At 46.4% G+C, this 24304-nt stretch overlaps 1 protein-coding gene across 1 annotated transcript in view; it reads right to left on the reverse strand.

The window, feature by feature from the left end:
• LOC147899671 (protein-tyrosine sulfotransferase-like) overlaps positions 1-23009 on the reverse strand; it is an 84863-nt gene extending 61854 nt beyond the window's left edge. The window contains exons 1-4 of the mRNA XM_087377776.1: positions 22958-23009; positions 22669-22855; positions 22505-22576; positions 13658-13973 (exon numbers count right to left, since the gene is read on the reverse strand). Of these exons, the coding sequence (XP_087233902.1) occupies positions 13658-13973; positions 22505-22576; positions 22669-22855; positions 22958-23009 (627 nt within the window). The remainder of the gene's footprint in view (positions 1-13657; positions 13974-22504; positions 22577-22668; positions 22856-22957) is intronic.
• Between the last annotated feature and the right edge of the window lie 1295 nt (positions 23010-24304).

Here is a 24304-nt window from a genome sequence, read left to right on the forward strand (position 1 = left end):
TCTGGTTTCCCCAAGGTTGGTCAGTTTGAGCAGATTTTCACTGTTATAGATAGGCTGAGTAAACAAGCTCATTTTATTCCCTGTAAAAAAGAGTTGTCTGCTCCTGAAACAGCAAGGTTATTCATTAGGGAAATCTTCAGGTTACATGGGTTACCAAAATCCATTGTATCCGATAATGATGGCCGTTTCATTAGCAACTTTTGGACAGCTCTATTAGAGAATCTCGGAACCAAACTGAAATTTACTACAGCCTTCCATCCTCAAGGAGATGGACAAAGTGAGAATGCCAATCAAACCATAATTACTCTACTTCGAGCTTATGTCCATGACCAACCTAGAAGGTGGCCAGAGTTCTTACCCATGTTAGAGTTTGCTTATAATAACACTGTACATACTTCCACCAAGAAAGCCCCATTTGAAATCATCTATGGGCAATGTTTACCCACTCCAATAACACACTTGGGGGAGCGAATTTTTGCCGCTGACCAGTTTGCTGAGGATATGTCACAGGTTATTGAGCAGGTAAAAGAACATATTAAGAAGGCCCAGGTTCAACAATCCAAGGCAGCCAATAAAAAAAGAAAAGAAGTTTATTACAAGGAGGATGATTGGGTTTTATTGAAGATTGATAAAAGAAGAATCAAGTCAGTGAGAGGAAGTACCAAACATGTCAAGCTAGCACCGAAGTTTTATGGTCCATTTCAGATTTCAGCAGCTTTATATCCAGAAGAAGGATCCAGAGCGTATGAGCTGAAGTTACCAGCCCACTGGCGTATGAAGAACATCTTTCATGTGAGCAATTTGAAGAGATACCATGGCGATACTTCTGCGTTTTTGGATACTCAGCAGCAAGAAGAACCTGAACTTGAAGATGGGACTGAAGTTCTTACTCCGGAACAGATCGTATACCATAAAGAGAAGAGTACTCGTGGAAAGAAGAGATATATGTATTTACTGAAGTTTAAAAACCAGCCAGCTAGTGATGCACAATGGATGGAAGAAGAGTTCTTTACAGATTTTCCACAGATACTCGCAGATTACAAAGAGGCGATGCAATGGCAGAAGTAACAAGAGAAAGTGCACATAAGAGGAAGAGACAAGCAATAATCCAGAAGAGGACTTCTGCTCATTCAAGCAGGAGGGAGTGTCATGACAAGAGAAATGATTATTTAGTTAATTAATAGTCATTAGAACTTTATTATTGTTAGGCGCCAATTTGATGGTGCGGTTATATGTTTGTATTTATGATCGATCAAGCGGTGTAAATAGTACCGCCAAAACTATGTAACATTGGCCAATGATTAGTAATAAAGATGTGCACACACGTGTCTAGGTCCTAGGGGCAATAGGAAAGGGAAAGGGTGCATTAGAGTGCATTGAATGGTAGGTGCATGGGTCATAGGCTAAGGGTAGGTGTAAATGGGAAGATGGAACTTGAGTGATCTCAAGGGACATTAATGAAAGGGTATCACCCTTTCATTGAAAAATCTCACGTAGCATTCTTTCTACCACATTGCATTCATCCGTCATCTCCCTCTCCCACCTTGCATGTAGGTCGAAAAAGAAACAAGTACTCTCACGAGGGCGCTCTTCCCCATTGGAGGGCCAATCGGCATTCAAATTCTGCATGCATTGCACACATTTGCATTTTTCGAAAAGTGTGGATCTTCACAAAGCTCTGAAGGGAGTAAGTGGTACATCCTGCAGAGAGCAGGGCTCTATCACCTGCCGGCGGACCGAGAGTGCCCAAGAAGAAGGCTCACCCTCATAAAACACCTGGGACCCGGTAAGAGATAACCATGCGACCGAGCCCCAAGTCATGAAGAAAGGGGAAGTGTGAAAGATGCTGAGTATCCGAGCAACCTCTTTTCAAACAGTCCTCGCCTGACTGCAGTCCCGAAGGCAATGTCGCACTGACTCCTCTACACAATGACATCGAGGACAAGTGGGATCAGCCCCAAATCGTGATCTCCACAGGTTCACTGCAATCCCTCCATGAATAGAAAGCCAAAAGAAAAGAGTGATCTTTCTATTTCTGAGGGATTTCCAGAGCCTCCTCTAGAAATTTCTACGCAAATTTGCAGTGATGAAGAAGCTTTCCCAATGGGGGGCTCTGGAGGGAATCCAACCCCTACTGTTCAGCTGAAACCTCCTGGCATTACCAACCGTGAAACGAAAGAAGGGAATCCCCCTCTCTTGGTGCCCATGATCTATCCATTCCCACTCTCCTGGGTCCCACTGCAAGCACCTGATAGGTGCACCTCCATATAACCACAACCTCCAGGATCCCAAGGCCAAGAGCAGAGGGTCGGGGTCTAAGTACCACTGCAAGCCCGCTCCATGGTCCACAAAACCAGCAATCCTGACAGGCTGAAAGGCAACCTCAAGAAGAATGCCATCCTTGGATGTAGAAAGTAAACCTCCATCCCCAACATCAAAGACCAGTGCGTCTTCCCCAAGACCTCGGAGAGCGATCACCTGTAAAGGAACTGATGTCCTCGAAAAAGCCCCCATCCAAGTGGTGGAAGTAATAGGCAGCTCAACTGTCCATTCCACCGGGATGGCTGCATCTATCTGCTGAATCCTGCGTGCTACCCCTCTGAGGTGACTCACGGATTGCAGTCTCTGATCCTCAGGTAGCCTGATAAAAGATTTTCAAGTGCCTACTGTGTAGGCGGGGCCTCTCTCCCATTTAGACCACTGCATGTAATGGGAAGTGCCTAGTGGTCTGGCATGCTCGTCAAGAATACTATCATTCCAAATGATCGGCTGCCTATCAATCTCTTCGACGGTAGAAGGTGGAATCCTTTGAAGAGTGTTCCTGAAGCTCCCCCAAGCTTTTAGGATGGCAGTCATGAGAGGAGAGGCAGGAGATCTGAGAGGGGCTGATATGAAAATCCAGCGAGGTCTGTCCACCCAATCATCTCCCAAGGTTGGTGTGCAAGCCTGAATGCGTCCAAAAAAGAAATCCTTCCAAGGTTCCTGCCTAGGCATGAGTCCCCTCACCACCACCTTACAAAGCAATGCCCTGCACTGCAAGTCCGGGTCAATGACATTAAGGCCCCCTTCACATGTAGGGAGAATAATAGTCTCCCAGGCCACCCTTGCTGAAACATCTGCTGTGCCATCAAGTCCACTCCATAAAAAATTCCTGACTGGTCTGATGAGCTGAGTGATGCAATCCCTAGACCGGCACCAGCAAGAACACACAAACCAGGAGGTGGCCAAGAGAACCTGATTCACTACCACAACTCTAGATGCAAGGTCAAGTTTGGCAGAGCTCCAGAATAGGAGCTTTTTCCTTATACTTTCTAGTACTAGGGCAAACTGCTGTGCTGGAGAGATGTCCAATCCTACCTGACATCCCAAATACCTGATAGGAATACCCCTCTGAATCCAGGAAAAACCAATGTCAACTCCCCAGCCTGGAGTGTCCTCATCACTGATCCAAAATCCAGAGGATTTATCCCAGTTAATGTGTGCCCTTGCAGCTGAGCAAAAAATATCCAAGGCTGTCCGGAAAGAATCAAGTGACTGCAAGGAGGCTTGAATAAAAATAGCAGTGTCATCAGTCAACTCACAGTCAAAAAGCTCCTGCTCCTGTCTCAAGGGCAGTCTCAGCCCAAAAAGCTCAGCTTGAGATCTAAGGAAGATACTCATAGCTTTTGCCACAAAAAGAAAGAGGAAGGGGGCTAAAGGGCATCCCTGACGAACTGATCTGGAAATCTGAAACCTGTCACCCCTTACCCCTCCAATCAAAACCTGGCTGTGGGCTGATCTGTAAAGGGAAGCCACCCCTCTGATCCAAGCATCTGAAAATCCAAACTGTAGAAGAGTGCCATCAAGAAAACCCCAATCTACTCTGTCATAGGCTTTCTCAAAGTCCAAGAGTAAAACTGCTAGCCTCTGCCCACTCTGCATAGCCCACTCTGTGGCTTCCCAAAAGGAAAAGATATTATCAAAAATGCTCCTGCCATGCACAAAGCCTATCTGAGTATCATGGATGAGGTCTGGAAGAAGGGGCTGAAGTCGAATGCTGATCGCCTTGGCAAGGATTTTGTAAAGAGTGCCCAAAAGAGTGATGGGTCTCCAATGGGATACAAAATTCCTGTTGCCACCTTTAGGGATAAGGTGAATGAGTCCCTCGGTCAGTGAGTCAGGCATCTCACCCGAATCCCAAATGCCCTGCAGGGCTGAAGTAATATGATCACCTATCATATCCCAAAAGGCTATAAAAAAAGGAGGAGTAAGACCATCGGAACCAGGGCATTTGCCCTTATGAAGGACAGAGAGAGCAGTCTTGAATTCTGTGTTGGTAAAGCGTGCATCAAGTGAGCATAACATCTCTGGGGTGACCAACACAGGTAAACTCTACCAAACTTCATCTCTAGCCACCTCTCTGGCCTGTGAGTTCGGATTTGCAGAAAGAAGGGAGGTATAAAAATATGTTGCTAAATGCATGACGGTTTTCGGATGGGACTGCAAAACGCCGTCCGAGTCAATAAGCTGCCTGACACTCTCTCTACTATGTCTGGGGCCAAGTGTAGAGAAAAAGTGTTTATTGACTCTCCCTCCCATCTGTATCCAAAAGGACTCCTGTGCATGGAAGGCATACTCTGCTCTCTGATCAAGCAAGGTTTGCAAGTGAGCCCTTGCCGCAGCAAGGCGCTCCTGTATCCAAGCATCTGATGGTCGTTTCTGCTCCTCCCTCTGAAGGGATGCCAACTGCCAGCGGATACCGATCTCTCACCTGAGTACCTCACCTCGTCGAGCACTAGCAATGGAGTGATAGAAGTCGTTGATACTGGCAAGTGCTGTGGCCACATGTGAAGGACCGGCCACCTCCCCCTGCATATGAGAAACCCAGATCTCCAACACTACCTCTGTGAGAGTCTCATCCGTGTATAAGGCATCTGGGATCCTGATACTGTGAGACCGTCCTCTCATATGAGGCTCTGAAATGGACAAAATTACCGGAAAATGGTCTGAAGTGGAAACACCGAAACTGTCCCCCCTCTATCAAGAGCCCAGTCACCCACATAGAATCTGTCAATCTGAGCATGGATAGGCATCTGCACCCTATGGTTCGACCATGAAAACAAAAGTGACTGAGACTAAACAAGAAATGCATCATCTGACTAAACATCTCTGCCACTGAACCTGAACAAGAAGGCATCCCAGGCTGCTCTCTCAAGGGAGTGGATACCACCTTCTCGCCCCCTTTCTTATCAGAAGGTGCTTCAACCATGTTGAAGTCACCTCCAATAATCCACGAATCCGCAATGTCAGCCCACGAGAGCAACTCTTTCCAAAACAAAACACGGTCCCCTCTGTTGTTCGGAGCATAAAGGTTGAGGAAACCAACCTTACATCCGTCAATCAGAAGTAAAATCCACTGGGCCCTGGAGGGGGTTATGGTACCGTGTCCAATGACCAGAGGGAGAATAGAGTCTGAAACTGAAATGCAAGTATCTCCTCTGGTTCCTAGGGTAGGAAGCCAAAAAGTCCGGCCTGAGAGCAACTTACCTGACTCGGAGCAATCTCTGATATCCAATTTGTGTTCCTAAAGAAAAAGAATGTCTAGGGAACCACCTGAAACACTTGGATGGAGCTGATTCCTGATCAGCTGTCTGCGACGGCGATGAGGGATGCCGCCCAATCCCTGTATATTCCAATTGGCTATCCTCATTGGCGGGAGGAAGTGGGTTGGAATACCTTACCTGACCTCGTGGCGGAAACAAAAGCCTCTACCGTAGACCTCCTGCCATACACACGAGGTCCGAGGGGAGGAAAGTCCACAGGTGAGAGAGAGAAGGATCTCTCAATAGGGATGCCGATAATTGGCTCTCCAAAAGTAGAGGGTACAAAATCATCATCTGGGAGGCTAGAGAGGTCCTCCAAAGCGGAAAATGAGTTCCACTGAGCCAGTTCTGGGGAGGGGGTACGAAGGATTCCTACCGAAGCAGGAAGAGAATGTAAAACCCCCTTCCCTCTGTCCAAAGAGGGAGGCACCTGTACTGGATCCTGATCAAAAAGTGGTGCAGACAAGGTGCCAACAACCTGCGCTGTTGAGGAAGGTACAGCCTGATCCAAGGGTGGAGTCGAACAAGGCTCCTGAACAGTAGTCTCCGTGGGCTAGAGGTGGCGCAGGGTGCCGAAGGGACTCGAGTAGCCCTAGGAGAGGGGGGAGCCCGTGTCTGTGGAGCGGTAGGTCCTGCTCCAGCTCTTTGTCGTAAGCTAGTACGAGCTGGTTGCTTTGTGGGCCTCTTTTTCTTCTTTGGACAATCTCTGGCAAAGTGCCCCGAGGATCTGCAAATCCTGCACTAGTCCTGCCGACCTGCAACCTCAAATCTCCGGCGGAAGAAAGACCCATCGGGTCGCTGTAGCATGATGTGGTCATCTGAAATATTGGGGTCCTGGACAATGATCCTAACCCTGGGTACCCCGTCCATCCTGACCGCCTCACTAGCCGAAGAGGGCTCGCCAGGGAGAGGGGGGATCACTGCCACCACACCAAACCTCTCGCCAATAACTGAAAGAAGCTGGTGATAAACTGAGGGAAGACCAAGGAACCTAATGAAAACAGAAACTCCCTGCTTGTCCTCTTCAACTCGGTCAAATCCCGGTTGAAAAGGAAACAAAAAGATCCTCCTATAGCCTAGAAGTAGAAACCTGGCCTGTAGCAGGTCTCTTGTGACATCCGGGGAATCTAGGCACACCTGAAAGAAACCCCATCCCAACAAACGAACATCCATGCAGATGACACAGCGCTGTACGTTCAGGATGATGAGATGATGCTGGAGAGGGTGAGGCTGGCCTTAGAGGTCTTCTGCTCGGCAGCCGGTGCGAAAATCAACTGGAACAAATCAGTTGGTTTTCTCACAAACCCTGGGGCACACTCACAGTGGGGGAGGTTTTTGGGTTTCAGATGGATCCCGCAGGACCAGACAGCCAGATATCTCGGCTTTCAGGTCGGCCTGGACATCACGCCAGCTCAGCAGTTTCTCCCGGTGCTAGATTCCATTCGACGGAAGCTAGCTTTTTGGAGCACTGCTAAGCTTTCTCTTGCAGGTCGTGCTCTTGTAGTCAACCAGGTTCTCCTGGCCACGGCCTGGTATGTGGCCTCTTGTTGGTGCTTCTCGAGATCCAGCGTGGCACAGCTCAGGAGGATGGTCTGGAATTTCCTGTGGTCTGGGGGGGATGGTCCTCAGAGATACCAGAGCCAGGGTAGCCTGGCAGACAGTCATTCTTCCGCAGGCTGAGGGTGGCTTGGGGGTCATTGATCCTGAGCTTCACAGTCAGGCCCTGCTGGGCAAGTTAGTCATCCGCGGTTTGACCCCGGGGGGCAAACGTGGAAGATGTTACTTCCGCAAGGGATCAGTTCTTGCATCCCGCACCGAGGTGGAGAGTGGCTACCTTCCCTTCGGTGGATCTTCACCTCTGCACCGCTTACTCACCCCCGCTCCCCGCTCATTCGTAGCCTTCTCACAGTTTGGAGGCGACTCCGTCTCAGTCTCCTCCAAGCCCCTCCTAGCAGTCAGGAGGAGATCGACCGCCAGCCGCTCATCTGGAACGATCAGGTCAGAGATACCTTGGGCCTTCAGCTGGGGGAGAGATCACATATCCTGTGGGACGGTTGGATGCGGGGGCCAGCCCGGTCCCTTCGAGTTTGGAGGGACACTTACAGACACTTGGAGACCGTTGCTCTAGCAGCCACAGCAGGAGGTGTCCGTGGAGCTCAGGCGAGATGCACAGAGATAGACGGAGCGATTCCTGCCGGTTGGTTGGTTCCACCCGAGATTCAGATCCTCATGCCTGGTGATGACCGTTGGCTTGGACAGTTCACCCCCCGTGGCATCCCACTGGTGGTTGCAGGCCGGATGGACGGCACCTTTGTTTCCTTCTTCGCGGTTTTGGGGGACGGCCGACTCAGGAGAGAGGGTGTGCTCATCGACCCCCTTCTCTCGTGGCAGAGGGTTCGGGTCGTAGGCCTCGTGGGGAAGGTTTGGCGGATCGATCCTAGTATAGAGCAGGATCAACTGCAGTTATGGCGACTTTGGCTTTGGGAGGGGCGGGCCCTATCAGAGCTTGATTGGGACCCAAGTGAGTGGAGATGGCCAGAGGTTGTGGCAGGCCAGGGGCCGATCCCTTTCTTCGCTTACAGCACGACATTGGGCAGGAGAGTTCTCGGAAGGATGCAGAGCCGCCCGCCCACCCAGCGGCCCAGTTGGTATGCTCAGGGTATCTCCAGGCTATTTTTGCAGGTCTTCTGGAAGGCCTTGTGGGAGAGTTGGCAGCCGCGGAAGATTTCCTACTTCCTTTGGCTACTCGCCCACAAGGGTCTTCCAGTGGGGAGCTGGTTGCGGCAGATTGGTCAGGATGGACTTTGTCAGATTTGTCATGAGGACGAGGAGTCACCAAAACACTGCCTGTGGAGCTGCACTCGCGCCCAGGAAGTGTGGAGGTGGACCTTCGGGATCCTTACACGCGCAACACCGGAGCTAGGTTTGATCACCTGGGGCGCGTTCTGCTGGTGCAGCACCACACCTGGCTTTCATCAGTTGTTCGAGGCAGGCCCGCAGGACCCCATATTCCTTATCACACAGGGGACTTGGGGGCCGCTGGAGGGCATCCCGCCGCACCTGGCAGAGGCAGACACAGGATCTCCAGTCTGGGAGATTATTAGCAGCATCGCTAGCTGGCACATTTGGACCTCGCGCTGCGCGCAGATCCTCGGTGGTACCTCTCTTTCGACTGCCCAGATCATGGCCGACATCTGGAGTGAGATCATCCACACACTCAGAGGCCAGTGGGACCAGATTCAGGGAGACTCCCGGGCTGGCCGGGAGAAGCGGAGACGTTTCCTCCAAGATTGGGATACGCAGGGCCTCTTCTTCGAGCATACTTCTCAGGGCCTTCAGTGGCGCTATTCACCACCTCTCTGGCTGTTTATTCACACCCGCCTGATCCCTCCGTGAGAGAGAGCTTTTTGTTTCCATTTAGGGTTGCGTCCGATTTGTGAACGCAGCCCGTCAGTTGCAAAACTGACCTCATGTATCTTGTTTTTTCGAAGTAATATAATCAGCACTGTTTTTTCGGCCAAAAAAAACAAACAAACGAACATCCTTGAGGTGGGGGGGGAGGTCCTGAGGAAGCGCCGACAGCATCCAATCTCTAGCTTGTAACCTGGAGGGGTGTGAGCCATGAATGTGTGCGAAGAGAGTCGTGGAACACTCAAGTTCGAAATCCTTTTGCAACTGTTGTAGCTCGTCTTTTGAAAAAGTGACAGTTCTCGCGGCTGGTGTGAACGGAGACGGATTGACTGAATGGGAACCCATTCGTCAATCAAGGTGTGTTGGCCGATTCAAACACAAAAAATAAAAACTCCGTCCGCTTTCCTGAAACCCAGGAGACCCCCATAAGAGAATAGGGGTAATCCAGATGAAGGAGAGGGTGAAGAAGAAGGGAGAGAGAAGAGACAGTGGGGAGGAGGGGAGAGGAGGGGAGGATAGGGGAGAGGAGGAGTGGAGGAGAGGGGGAGAAGAGGAGTAGAGGAGAGGGGAAGGAGATGGGAGGAGAAGCAGCAGCAGGCTGCAGCGGGGGGGAAGCAGCAGCAGGTGCAGGGGGGGAGCAGCAGGCTGCAGCGGGGGGGGAGCAGCAGCAGGTGCGGGGGGGAGCAGCAGGCTGCAGCGCAGGGGGAGCAGCAGCAGTCACGGGGGAGGGAGGAGGCTGCAGCGCAGGGGGGGGAGGCTGCAGCGCAGGGGAAGGGGGCAGTGCGGGGGAGAGGGCAGGTAGGAGGGGGCAGCGAGGAGGGAAGGGAGGGGGCAGCGAGGAGGGAGCAGGAGGAGCAGCAGGGAGTGGGGAGAGAGGCAGCAGGGAGCAGGGAGAGGAGCAGCAGCAGGGAGGAGGAGCAGCAGGAGGGAAGGGAGGGGGCAGCGAGGAGGGGAGCAGGAGGAGCAGCAGGGAGCGGGGAGAGCAGTAGTGAGCGGGGAGAGCAGCACGGAGCGAGGAGAGCAGCAGTGAGGCGGGGAGCAGGAGGAGCGGGGAGCAGCAGCAGTCAGACCGTTCAGCTACTTCTCATGCCCTTTAGCCCCCTTTCTTATTTTGTTTGTGGCTGAAGCTAGGAGTATCTACATTAGATCTCAAGCTGATATTGTTGGGCTGAGACTTCCATTGAGGCAAGAAGATGAGATTTTGGACAGTGAGCTGGCAGATGACATGGCTGTTTTTTTGGATGCCACACCACAAACGCTCACTTCTTACAGCCTTTTCATCCTTCATACTATGAAGGCATTGCTTCGAGAGGGGTTTCTGCAAAATGGTAAAGATGTTGTTTGCAAATGCCTAGGCTTAGATCTCGGCTGTTAATGGTATTTTTTCCACAAGTTAACATTGAGAAGATCAATAAGGCAAGGGTGTCCCCTTGCACCCTTGCTTTTTGCCATTGTCACTAAGCCTCTATTGGTTCAACTAGATGTGCAGTATCTCATGCAATCCCTAGCCAGGTGTGCCTTCTGTCTGCACCTCAGACACTAGTCTGGTAACCCAAAGACCTCTAATCTCTATCGAGGAGTACCTCTCTCAAGAGTCTCCACAAGAGTCTCCAAGAGAATCACCTCTTGGAGGGAATTCGGGCTCTCTACAACCAGCCAAAGATGAAGGAACCCCATCATCGGTCACAACATATGTCTCAAACTCTATCCTTTCAGTACAATTGGATTTGGATGTCTGAAGATGTTGGTAGGTGCACGAAAAGGCATTCAAAGTCGAGGTCGGTTGCAAATTTTGAAATCAAGAGCTTCTAAGACATTCTTGGCTGGAGCAGTAGGACTTTGTTGAGTGGGGAACTGTTGATCATGTAGGGGGGGGGAGAGAGAGAGAGAGAGAGAGAGAGAAGCTTTTGGATCCGATGAGGACACTCCAGGCTAGGGAGCTGATTTTGGTTTCACATGGATTTAGAGGGGTGTTTCCGTCAGGTATTTGGGATGCCAGGTGGGTTTGGGCATCTCTCCTACACAACAATTTTCTCTTGTGCTGGTGGAGAGCATAAGGAGGAAACTCTTGTTCTCGCGTTCGGCCAAACTAGACTTGGCACCTAGGGATGTGGTGGTCAACTAGGTGTTATTGGCCACTGCTTGGTTTGTTTGCTCATGCTGGTGCGGCTCCAGGGATAGTATCAATCAGCTCAAGAGACCTATCAGAAACGTTTTTTAGAGTGGACTTGATGGGACGGTAGATGCCATAGCCAGGGTGGCTTGGGAGACCCTCATACTCCCAACTGGGGAAGGGGGTCTTAATATCATCAACCCAGACTTGCAGTGCAGGGCCATGCTGCAGGGCCATGCTCTGTAAGATAGTGGTTAGAGGATTGATGCCTAGATAGGATCCTTGGAAGCATTTTTTCATACGTAGCATATAAACATGTACTCCCACCTCAGGAGGAGAGTGGATGAACACCACTAGATGGATTTTTACGTCAGCCCTGCTCAGAGACCTCCCTCCTCTCCTCTTATGGCTGCCATTCGAAAGCTTGGTATAGCTTCAGAAGTACACTTCAGAGAGTGCCACCCTCGTCTCGCGAAGAAATTGATAGGCAACCCATTATGTGGAATGAAAGCATACTTGAGCAGCATGGCAGACCACTTGGAAATTCACACTATATGCAGCCGTCCAAATGGGAGAGAGACCTTGCATCCACTATGGGATCTTGGAAAGCTTTCAAGAAGCTTCCAGAGGATCGGAGAGTTTTATCAATTGGTCATCTCAGAGGGAGTGCAGGGAAGATTCAGCAGATTGATGCAGCCATTCCAGCGGAGTGGATGGGTACAGATGATATGCCCCCTACGGATTCCACTTGGTTGGGTGCTTTCATTGGGACTGGTATTCCTATTCAGTATTGCTTTGCGGGATGCACAAGAGGATGCCCTGGTTTTTTATGTTCAGTCTGGAGGGAGGTACTTATGTCTTCTGATGATATTCTTCAGGGGGTTCCTTTCCAGCTGGTCAGGGTTGTAGGTTTTATGGAGCAGGGCACAAATTCACACTGATACCTAGATCTCGACCCTTTTCTTCTAGCTCTGGGTTCATGGAGACTTTGGCTCTATGGAAGTGTCCCTATCAGATGTTTGCAGTGGGACCTTGGAGAGTGGGAGTGGATTGATGAAGGGCACCGAGAGAAGAGCATTCCTTCTTTCATTTGTTTGCCATGTAGGGAATCCGTCCCCCTTGAATTTGTCCACAAGAAGAGAGTTGGTGGAAAGCGAACCCATAAAGCTGGTAGCTAGGAGAGAGAAGAGTGATGGATAGAATGAAGGGCACAGGCGAGCTAAGGGAGAAATGGAGGTCTGAGGAAGAAATGTGAAAAAATGGTGGGCGAAGGAAGAAATGGGAGAAATGGCGGGCAAACGAAAAAAATGGCAGGCACAATGGAGATGTAGGAGAGGAAGGAATGGCAGGCAGAACAGCAACGGGTAGAGAAGAGGAGCGGGTAGGCTGTACGGGCAGAGAGTACGGGAAGACTGTATGGCAGTCCGTACTGTTGTACGGCTGTTCGTACGGCTGGTACGGACAGAGAAGTGGGCAGAATGAAGGGCTTGCTGCTTGCTGCGAGCTGGGCACTAGGCCAAGAGAATGGCGCCTAGGAGCGAAGCATGGGGCTGCCACGAAAGGAGCTGAGCTGCCTCACACCATTGGAGTTGCCACGAGCCTTGAGTTGAGTTGCCATTGTTGGTGAGGCTCAGGGTGGAGGGAGTAGAGCTCAATATGGAATTGGAGAAGCCATTCCTCCAAGGGGAATGAGGGAGAGAGGCTTTAATGTCCTCAATCTCTTACCTCAACCTCTTGGAAGATAGTCTAGCTCTGATACCATATGAAGATGCAAGACATGGAATGGAATGGAAAGGAAAAGCAAGACTAGAAAAGCATAAAGGAAATGAAATAATGCTAGAAAGAAATATACAACCAAGCAAAGTACTTACATGATCAAGAAAGGCATAAGGCTTGATGATTATGACAATGAAAGTACAATGCCTTTTTAGGATAGGCGCACACACTCTTAGTGTCAAATGTATATGGGATAAGTCTCATAGTGACACATGGCACTCTAGAACACACTAAAAGTCACTCAAATTGACTCCATTTCCTAACATATAAGTCATAAAACAGGCCGAGTCTAGAGATTTTAAATTCTTGCTACAAAGGCTGTTGTAGGCACGCTTTCCTGGTGCTACTTTTAGTAGGCTTTTCTGGCTCTTTGGACGGCACCCTATAAGGCCAGGTTATGACCTTTTTTTCAGCTAGGTGTCACTATTGGGCTCTATGGACTTTATGGAAGGACCACAATCATAGAGCCTTTAGCAACCTTCCTTTTCTCCCGTTCTCTTTCTTCAAAGTGTCGTTACAGCCACCCTTTTTCTATTGCCTACGAGCTCGTCAGATTGACAACACTGCATATTTGTTGTACAAAGACCTTTTATGATTTTGTAATAGCATCGCTACACATTGTAATATAACACAACAGGTTTTCACCACACAAAAAAAGTCATTCAATATGCATATGCAAAAGGCTAGAGCCTACTTAATTTTTTCTTATGAATCATAAGAAGGCCTATGTATAAATCATACAACATGCATATGCAAAAGGCCAGAGCCTACTTACACGCTTGGCAAGATCTTTGAGCATCCAGGGGCAAAGAAATCTCCATGGCCATATATACAGTGTACCAATCTGCTTGTTCGCGGGCGTAATGCTTGTAGTTGCATTATTTCTCGTCGGTAACAAATCCCGGTAAACGACTTTGGAACTATTTCTCTTTGGTAAGAATTCCCTGGAAGCAACTGAAAGGGAAAACTCATATGCACTGATAAGGCGATCAACAGGATCCCGTATGTTTGTGATGACAGAGGTTGACTCTGCTGGGATCTTCGTGAGGACACTATAATCATCATGACTGACAAGCAATCTGCAGTGCTTGCTGCAGCATATCCATAAAATGACACAAATTAGGCCATTATAGAATTTGAAGGCCATTATGGGATCTCAAAGTTTGTATCATTATATTAGCACATCCAATCAACTTTGCTACTGCAGCCTTCTAATGAAAATAACACCATTACTGTTAACAAAATTTCCCGACGATTTAACATTGCACTAAAAGATTGGCCGTTCGTATCTCGAAAAGATCAACTAGTATAAATACGACCTATTAACTCAATAGAAAGGACCATTGTCTTTTATCTTTTCAAAAAAGGGGAAAGTTTCCGTAGCATTGGAATTTGGTAATAAAGGATGCTAAAAGGATGCTAAGAAGCATTCTGCCTCCAATCACATGGTACATCCAAGATAATAGATATCGATAATAAACTCTCTCCCTAGGAGCTCTCTATCACAATACACGAGGCTAGCTTCTTGCAGAGCGGAACGTTCCCAGAATCACAAACACTCACGATCTCACCTAAACGGCACATGCACACAAATATACCCATACATAAAGCTGTGGAAGATATGTACAGCCAAGTAGACAGCCAAAATACCATGCATAACTAATGCTCCAAAGAGCACAGATCTTGCGATTCTGTGTACTTGACAGATCTCAACACAACATGTGCCCTCTGTGTACCTGACACGTGCAGCCAAGAGATGCTCCAGTAGAAGTACCAAATGGGACACGAGATGGCTACCACTGGCTCCCTTCACAAGCTGCTGCATGCCTGTCCTGTGGGGCTTCAGTGGCTTTGAGGATAGAGAGAATGAAGGCCTATGGCTCTATTTATAGGAGTGGGGATGGCAGCCCCATTTACAGACCTGGCCAACCAGCATGCTGAGCTGGCCCATTGTCAGCTCAGCTGACCTGCTGTCAACCCAGGCTGACCCCACACAAGGCCCACTGACCTGCTTCTCCACTGGCCAACCTGCTGTTTCTGGTAACTTTAACCAGGCCTGTAAAAGGCCCATATGGCTGCACATTTAGCCCCTTTGCTGGGCTCTCTTCAGTCCCAAACCTGCCCTCTACCAGGGCCACATGGCTGGGCCATCCATAAAGACCATATGGCAGCCTTCATTCCTGCACATCAGCAGCCCACGTGGTTTCCCTCACCACTCCTAGACCTGCCCTAATCGATTGCATCTGTCCTGTCCCCATTTTGGGGACTCATAACTGGGGTAGTGACCCATCTGACCCAACATTTGTCAATCTGCTGGAGCTGGTGTATGGTACTGGCAATGGTTATTTCCTTGAGCATTTGCTTACTCTAGGCCAAAGGAACTTTCACAGCTTCCATGTGAGAAAGTTTGCCCAAGGTCATTGAGGAAACTTAGACAATGTTATTAAGATATCAGCTTACTTTTGTAATTCTGCACTGCAAACAACTGTTTACACCCTTAAAAGAATCAAGCCACGAGTCATTTAGACCACACACACTGCATGCCATTACACCTTGTCTTCTCTACACATGGCATTGATATCCAGAAGAAGATGAAGCCTACATATGACCGTCATTTCCATTGCACATGACGTGTCCATCATGAGTTGGGACAAGTATTGACTGGACATTTTAATTTTCAGCCAAGGTATGTACCAGGACTACAGTGCCATACTATTTCTTGAGTCCTGACTAAACCCCAACAATTCAGCTGCAAATCAATCCCCAGCACCACTGCATCTGTATCATTCTCCGTTACATAAACTATGATCAGTGACTTTAACATGTTTTTGAAGATGTCTCTGTTGTGAGCAAACCCATGCTATTCTCGTTCCACCAACCGTGCAAGCATAAACTTCATTCTTTCCGTCATTGACTTATATAATGTGTTCACTTTTGTGATTGGCCACCCTCCTTCATTCAATTGGTCCTTTTGCGGACTAGCATGATCAGCCCTACATTGGTATTCATTAATCGTTGCTACATATACATCCTTGATCAGATCCCAAAAGTGACAGCAGAATTCTGTTGTAAGGACATGTGGGCCTGGGGACTTTCCCTTTTGCATTTTACTAAACATGTCCCAGATTTCCTTATCAGTAAACAGTATCACTAGTTGCTTGGCATCCCCTTCTATTTAGTCTTGCAACCACAAAATGAAGTAAGCTATTGCATTTACTCTCTCAACTTCAGCAGTATTTGGCTTTCGTCCTGCATTTTCTTTCAAGTTATTGAATAATTGTTGTGCTATCTTCCAAGCGTTAGTATAATCCCCCCATTGTCCAAGTGTAGTCTGCATTTTTCTTTAAACATTCGAAAAAGTTTCTCGATGGAGTCCCCTCAATCAGCCGCCTCCGCCTACATGTTATCTTGGATGCTCTTGCCTTAAGCATCTGCTCCTTGTTGAGGTTGCATTCTCAACATCGTAGTGCTACATGCACTCACTCAGATAAAAGCCACATTGGCATCCAAGTATAGTCCTACATGCAAGAAGGCATGGTCGTGGAGAATGTATACACCCATGTTTGAATACAATGTAGTGTAGGGTTAGTCATGTTGGTGCTGTGTCCTCTCTCGAACCATCTCCATCTCCATCTCCACTCCCATGTCTTTTCCCCCTATGTTGGTGCTGTGCCCTCCCTTAAGCCATCTCAATCTCCATTCCAAGTTCTTTTCCCTCTACGTTGACATGAGTTAGAGCATTTGGTGACGATCACATTCATCGGAGAGCCTGAAACTGCCTACGTTGCAGAAAGGAGAATTGTTCTATGCCTACGGTTCTAGTGGAGACGAAGCTACTGCTATAAATTGGTGTCATTCCAACACACCTACGGCCCACAATTTACAGTTGGAGGTGGACATTCTAATTGTTTCTCAAGAATTTGTTGATGGAGAGAGGTTTATGCATTTTTGACTGAGAGTGCATAGTTTGGAACCTTGCAAAGGCACCGTGAACAGAGAGCAGGAAAAAGAGATCCCACGCATGGGAGAAGACATGGGAGAGAGAAAGAGGCTTTGGGTAGAGTGAATGAGTAAAAGAGCGAGAGAAGGGATTCTCCATATGCGTTGGTGTGTAGATGTGACAAGTGGAGTTTCACAAATGTAGGAAGAAAGAGCAGCTTACAGCCTTCAGCCCATATATTTCAAGTGGGGGAAGGTCTACTTCACCCCATCTTTGCCTTGGAAAACCCCCGCAAGCACTGGGAAGTGCCCTATGACACCACGTGTCAAAGTGCTTCAGGTACTCTCCACCTTCAGTTGTGTAAAAGATAAGCTACCTGGAGCTCATTTCCCATCATTGAAGGCTTACAAAGTCTTCTTGTATTGAGCCTCTCACACTCCATGAGGTCTCTTAGTTCAAGGAAAGTCGTTAATGCTTAAGGCTTATGGTTCAGTTTCCATTCAATTTGATATGCACAATTGAAAGAGCTTGTTAGAGAGATGATGTTTTTGACTCGTGGCAAGGTCATGCCACGTGTCTACCCTATTCATACCATTTTACCCTCTCCAAGTGAATTATTTCACCCAAGGGTAAGAACGGAATTTGGTTTTGCCTCTCCATCAAGACCTCTTCCAACACCAAACCAAATAGAATTTAGGCCAATTTGGTTGTCCTTAGCAACAAATTGAGAGCACTCGGAAGTGCTTATTTTGCAAGACACCCAAATTGAACTTTGGCCCTTTTAAGCATCCTTAAGCCTCGAGAGTTTCAAAACTGAACTTGGCTCCATTTTGCCAAGCCCCACAAAGCCTCACAAAGACTTACCAAGGATTTTTAAGAATCGTCATTTAAATATCAAACTTGGGTCAATCTCATTCTTCTTCAACATGAAAAGACAGTTTTTTTTGTGTTCCATAAGTTTTTAAAATCGATTTTGGATCAATTTGAACTTCCTCTAACATAAAAGAAAGCTCAAAAGGCGCTTGTTATCAACCAGCCACATGTGGATCCCTCTTATGCATGGCCCAAAGGTTGATGTGAAATCTGCAAGGGTATGGTATGGCGCTGACCAAAAGGAGCATTGAAGGCTCTCTAAATTTTGGTAAACTTTGCCTCTCTCCATGGCTCCCAACCCCTACTCGAGAAATAAGCAACTCCAACGTGCTCAGTTCAAATCTGCTAGACAGTTTTATTGGTTCTGCAGATGGCACCGTGAGACAGGCATTCCGATCACATGGAGCTACTTCGAGACAGGGCACGGTAAGGGAGAGCACGATGGTGCAGGTGCTTGTGTGAAGCATGCTTTGCATCGATACCAGTTGCGTCACAGTGCCGATCGCTTCAAGGATGCACATGATGTGGTGCGGTGGTGCAGCCAGCACCACTAGTGCTATCTACTCGTTTTAGTCGCTTGACGATAGGGTGGTGAGCCGGTATTTTTGGTGCGTGACATGCTCCCTCTAAAGGAGGCAGTGCAAAGAAAGAATAATAATAAGCGATCTGTCAGTTGGCACCAAAGGATGTTTCTAGCGACATGCAAGTGCATAAATACTAACGATCTAACCTTGGTCAAAAACCTCTGAGGAAATGACATGTCCCATAAAGATAGGACAGCGTAGTCCAAACACCTAGAGGCCTATGTAACAATATATTTGTTGGGGTTTGTAAATTATCTCATCCTTCAAAATAAGGTTTGAAAAGGTTCGCTCCTCCCTATAGGTTGCAAAATGGAAGGGTGGGTGGCCAGTGTCAGAACAAGGGTTAGGAGTTGACAAAATGGCTAGTTGGTTGATGGCTGTTGAGGTGATGGTTGATGGCCATGGGGAGGGCCATGAACTGAGCTACCCTGCAGTGGTGAAGGTCTAGGATCGTCGTCCTGCATTTTTGAGCCATGTCACTTGAAGGTTTAGGACTAGGCAATGGATGCTTCCTATTTGCCCTCTCATCCTAAGGTCACTCTGTTGGGATATGAGGTCAAGGTGGAGGTCAACAAGAAACCATGGGGTAGGTCTTAGCCACATGGCCCACCTACGTGCAACGAAAATACTATCCCAGTGGGCTTACTAATATGAAAGACCTGATCACATCCTCAATGCACTACTTTGTTATTTATGTGAGAGACAATTTTGAGTGTGGTGGACCCGATGACTCTTAGAAACTTGAGGGCTATACCTTTGTAGATTGGAGGGATCATACATAGTTTCTCTTATATGCCACCACCAAATAGGGCTTGGGAATTTGGGACCAAAGCTTAGCCATTTTGCATGTACTAGTATACACCCGTGCTACACCAATGATGTAATAGACTTCAGCATACGTTAAATTTTCCATACATTCATCATGGTCAAATCAACACCAAAATCTTGAAATCAGATGGATTCTGTTAGTGGACATATCCTAAAAGGAAACATGCCTCCCACTTAGTCTTTATAGTGTTGATGTTTACATTCTGATTTCCAAAAAACACTCATCATTTTCTAGCAAAACCTTCTTTCAAAATTTGACAAAGCTTAGCAAATACTTTCCATATCTTGTTAGACCTAGGAAAACAATTATCATAAAACCTCTTCAAAGTGCAAGAAAAAACACTTTCACATTAAACTTTTACCAAGCTCAGCGATAGTATCCTTGCATCTTTTAGTCGTTTTTCTAGTGTGCAGCAAATGCTTATCATTGATTGCACCTTATCTAGATCAATTTTGCATTCTCTTGGAAACCTCACCAAGTTGCAACTTGACAACAATGACTTGAGCGGCGTACTACCAGCATATCTCGGCTTGCTCTCTAGCCTCATGGAGCTTATCCTTTCTAGCAATGCACGGCTTATGGGTCCTATCCCAGTAACACTTGGTAGCATTTCCAAATTGCAGAATTTCAAGATCCAAGATTGCAACATCACAAGTCCTCTCTTCCGCAATCCATAGGAGGAATGGGCTTTGGGGAAGGAAAGATGTTGTAGTAGGTACTGGAGACTCAACCTTAAAAAAAAGCAAGACAAAGAATCTTCTAGATATGAAAGAGGGATTATTATTATTTTTAAAGGTAAAATTTTAAATATAAGGGTATTGAAAGTGACCACCCTTGGTTCCCACTTTAGTTTATCAAATCCCTTATTGTTGATAACATCAAGATCTATGGGCTAAGCCATGCTACTTATATTTTACAAAAGTACAAGTGGCTTTCCTTGTTTACTAGGCTACAAGATGTCAACATGTAGACCGAATCACATAGGGCTATAGCTTTGTAAGCAATAGCAACACCCTACTTGCTAGTATGTAGGAGATGTTGGGGCTCATGTCCTCTTTGGCAATCAAGTAGATAGTTGTCAGTTTGCTCACTTTGCAACCTATTACAGGAGGTGGTTTGGGAGTCTACTTCCATCTAGCGTCTCATTGTTGAATGGTTGCGTAGAGTTAAGCACATTGCTATAGCTATGAACAAAGACCCAAAACAGTAGGCATTGCCTTCATTTGTGATAAGGCACCCTCATTAGCTCCCCATGCATGTGCCTTGGCCACAAAATTGCATTCTACCACCAACTAGTCAAACCTCTATGCATGCCTTTTGGGGCCCCTACATCAATGGTCATCCAAGTGAATGTAGAAAGTTAAAGACATTGTCTTTAGGTTCGAGTCCTCACAACAATGAACATTTCAAATGATTGGTATGGAGAGAAAGAGACAATGTCTTTGGCATAAAAGATGGTATCATTTGCATTTTATATTTCTACCTCCTTACCTATGGGAGCACTTGCATCATTGCATGCTTTTCACAAGGTGCTTAGTTTGAAGAAAATCAAGGGCTTAGGGCAATGCACACTATGAGAGGTACTGTCACCAAACCAAGGGAGATTCACATATGGGCCCTTGGATATAGTTGGTGAATTGATAAGTACCATGACAGCTTAATACATTTCAAAGGTCAATTTAGGGTGTATTTTGGAGGTTATTGTACAATCTTCTTAAATAATGTTAGGAGGATACTAGATAGACCTCATCAATAAGTTTGTCCACAAGTTACATCGTGTTTGGGATGATTGTTAGGTTGGCCCAACAGTGTTGTAGGGTAGACTTGTCTAAGTAGGATCTTCATTTGAGATAGCTTTGCAAAACACAGGAACTAGCACCACCTCTCTCTTGTCTTGGTTGTTTATAGTCCAGGAGGGGTTTTTTCTTGGTTTGAACTTTTATAGGCAATATATTTTTGTGATACGGGTCAACGAGTCAATGATATACTTTCAAAAGCATCATCTTCCCCTTTATGAGCCCTTGCACTCAGCCTAATTTGGTGAATAAAAAACAAGGAAATTATCACTTTCGAGTTAAGGTGATGCTTTATCCAATGATTTGCATGGCCTTGTTGAAGAATGAGCCTCTTCTAATACTTTTCTTGTTTGGGTTTGGCATGTGGAACATTAGAAGTCCCTATTGATCTGGATAACAATCTTAAATGGTTTTATATGGTGATATATTTGGATTATGGCATATTTAATTAGGGATAACAATATTAAATGGTTTTATATGGCGATATATTTTATGGCATATTTAAAGTTCTAATGAGCATCCGTTTCTTATTTATCTAAATTGCATGCTCATTGGAAATAGCATCCCTCTTCCTAAAAGAAGCCAAAGCAATAGATGAAAGGTATTCCTAGAAAATATTGCACAATAGTTCTCTTTGAAGAGACTTAAGTTCCATAAGCTATTTGTGGTGTGCAATGAGATTAAGCTATATTCACATTTGTATGATGCATTAGACTTTTGTTCTAATCTAGGAGTACAATTCTTGACTTGAATGTGTTGAAGATTACATAAGGATTTTCTTTTAAATGCATTGCCAAGGTCTACTCAACTGTCCATAAGTCTTTGTCTTAGTGGTCAAAGCTAAGCTTCTCTTTAATTAGGACTTGTTGGCTACAATCTTCAGAAAGGAAGTAAGAGTTCTAACATGTATAATATATAGACTTTTAGATCTCATGATATATTTGGACTTCATTGTTGGCTAGTTTGAGTGTGTATCATCCATAGTGACTCTTAGTTCTTCAAGAATGAATGCATGAGCATAGATGAAAGTCTTATCTAGCCTGGCCTTAGCCTTGCCAAATCTAGTGGAGTTGACACATAGTGACCATGGTTCGATCATTGGTCCAATCATTGCATAGCCTTTTATAAAAAACTAGTGTATAGTTTGGATTGCTACTTGCAATCAAGCAACAATTCTGAGGGAAGGTTGTATGTGTATATATAAAAAGAGTGGTGTATGAGTCTACATGAGAAGTTCCAGTATTTAGGAGATGGGGAAGAAAGATCTTCTTAGATATCAAATGTCTAGCTTCTGACCTATTATTTTGGTCAATATTGAAGTTGAGTTGTGTTAATACTTGGACAATATTGAATTTCATATAGAATAGACTCTGGTTTTCCTTCTTTGTGCTATTGTATCTCTTTGCCCAATGTATTGAAAGTGACTCATTTATCTCCTTGGACGTTTGTTTAAGAATGGAATAACTCCAACGGAAATTTGATTCTATCTCTAGGATGTCCTGGGATGCTTTACATACCAATGCCGCATTCAACTTGATAGTATAAGAATTCATGGTTGTAGAGGAAAGCGATAAAATGCAATGGTACCAAGAAAAGTTACCTGGCATTATATCTGAGTTGCTCGTAGGAGCTCTCGCATCGCTGTTCCCAGGGGTACAGATTTTTTAACAAGCTGCAACGCCAACAACGACAGCATAGTATGCGGTAGATTGTTTGTACACGAAGTTGTCCATAAAACTGCACATGGGGCGAGAAAAGAGCTACCACTGATGATAATTGCGTCCTCCGGTTCTGGGCACATGCAAAAAATAGAGCAGCTCCTTTAGGCTTTGTTCATTCCCGGTTGGAGCTTTTGCCAATTCCTGCAGAGCTTCCTCCGCCCATGTTTCCAAATCCTGGTCGCATGTATCATAGTCCCGGTCATTGACGGCGTCTGAATCGATACAGTGGACTGAAACGCAGCAGGGGCGGAGTCAAGAGCTGAATAAACATGACGAACGTCCAAAGCGTAGAGATAAAATGGGAGAGTAGAAGAAGGAGAGGTGCGAAATACGTGGGTGAAGGAAAAAGAGGAGGAAGAAGGCAGCAACGATTGGGATGGTCATTGCAGAAGATGAAGAGGGGTAATGGAAGTTGAAGGAGGAGGTGGGCGAAGGAGCGAAGGAGGGGAGAGGAGGGAAGGGGAGAGGGTGACGATGGCGACGAGTGAGTGAGTGAGTGAGGGTGGTGGAGTTGCATGGGAATAAAAAGACAAACAGTCGGCACGCTGCTGGCCGGCCGACCGGCCCAACCCTTCTTTGGACACTCCTCCACCTTTAACTTAGCCTTCTTAAATGCTTGTGTATCCTTCTTCCTCTTACGAAAACAAGATGAATTTCATTCATGTGGGGTGCCCTGAAAAGGAAGCAATTGAAAGCGGAGAGAGAGAGAGAGAGAGAGAAAGAAAGAAAGAAACTATTATTATCGTCCTCTGGGGCCTGAAATCGACCCATGGGACCCAATGGAATGTTACAAAAAGTCTCCTTCTTTGAAGAAGAGTGGAGTGGACAGCTAACATGTTGCTACCTGTGTAATACATTGGTCACGGTATGCAAGGAGAGAGAGAGAGAAAAGAGGAAAGAGAGAAAAGAGGGGAGATAAAAATGCACGATTTCAAGGGATACAAATAGCAAGATGGAGGATTTCAACGGGTAGAAATAGCAAGTACAACTTAGCCCAATCGTAAAACTTCAAATGAAAACAAGTGAGTACAAGTACTCGTGAGCACTGCCTTCAATTGGTTCTGTCATAGGAAAACAATTGTCAAGATGAATGAATGATTAGATTGCAACACCTGTGATGGAAGCCCGTGTATAGGAAAGTTTGAATGATTTGCAAACTCCGAGAGAGAGAGAGAGAGAGAGTTCTTAAAAAAAGAAAGTGTGTGTGTGGGAGAGAAAGAACAAAATAGAAGAGGGCCACGTGCTAACAAAGTGTGTGGGAAACTTTTTAACAAAAATGTAACTAGAGCACTACCTCGAAGGCAGTGCTTATAAAATAGTTCCCAATTTTTCCTTTCGCAAAGGAAGCAATAGCCTAGGCAAAAAAACTGTGTATCCTTCCCCTATCCTTCCTGGTTTTCATTACTTTGAGCATCTTTCATCCTCATTATAATATTCCCCCCCAAACAAGATAGATTTTATTAAGAAGAAAAGGTTACAATAAAATGAAAAAATAGCCTGAAGCTCTTGCTTCAAGACCGTGAATGCAAGCTGACTAAAATAATCAAGGGAGCAAAGTAGAGCTTCTTGGACACAGTTAGCATGCTCCTAATTTATTGAATGGTGAAGATCAAATCATTCCAAAGCTTCCAAATTTCTTAGATTGCTAGCGCTCTTAAAATCTCCCATAAACGATCTAC

Source organism: Dipteris shenzhenensis, chromosome 8, assembly GCF_047967505.1.
Source record: "Dipteris shenzhenensis isolate YYH24624 ecotype China chromosome 8, Dip_SZ_1.0, whole genome shotgun sequence".
Taxonomy (NCBI): Eukaryota; Viridiplantae; Streptophyta; class Polypodiopsida; order Gleicheniales; family Dipteridaceae; genus Dipteris; species Dipteris shenzhenensis.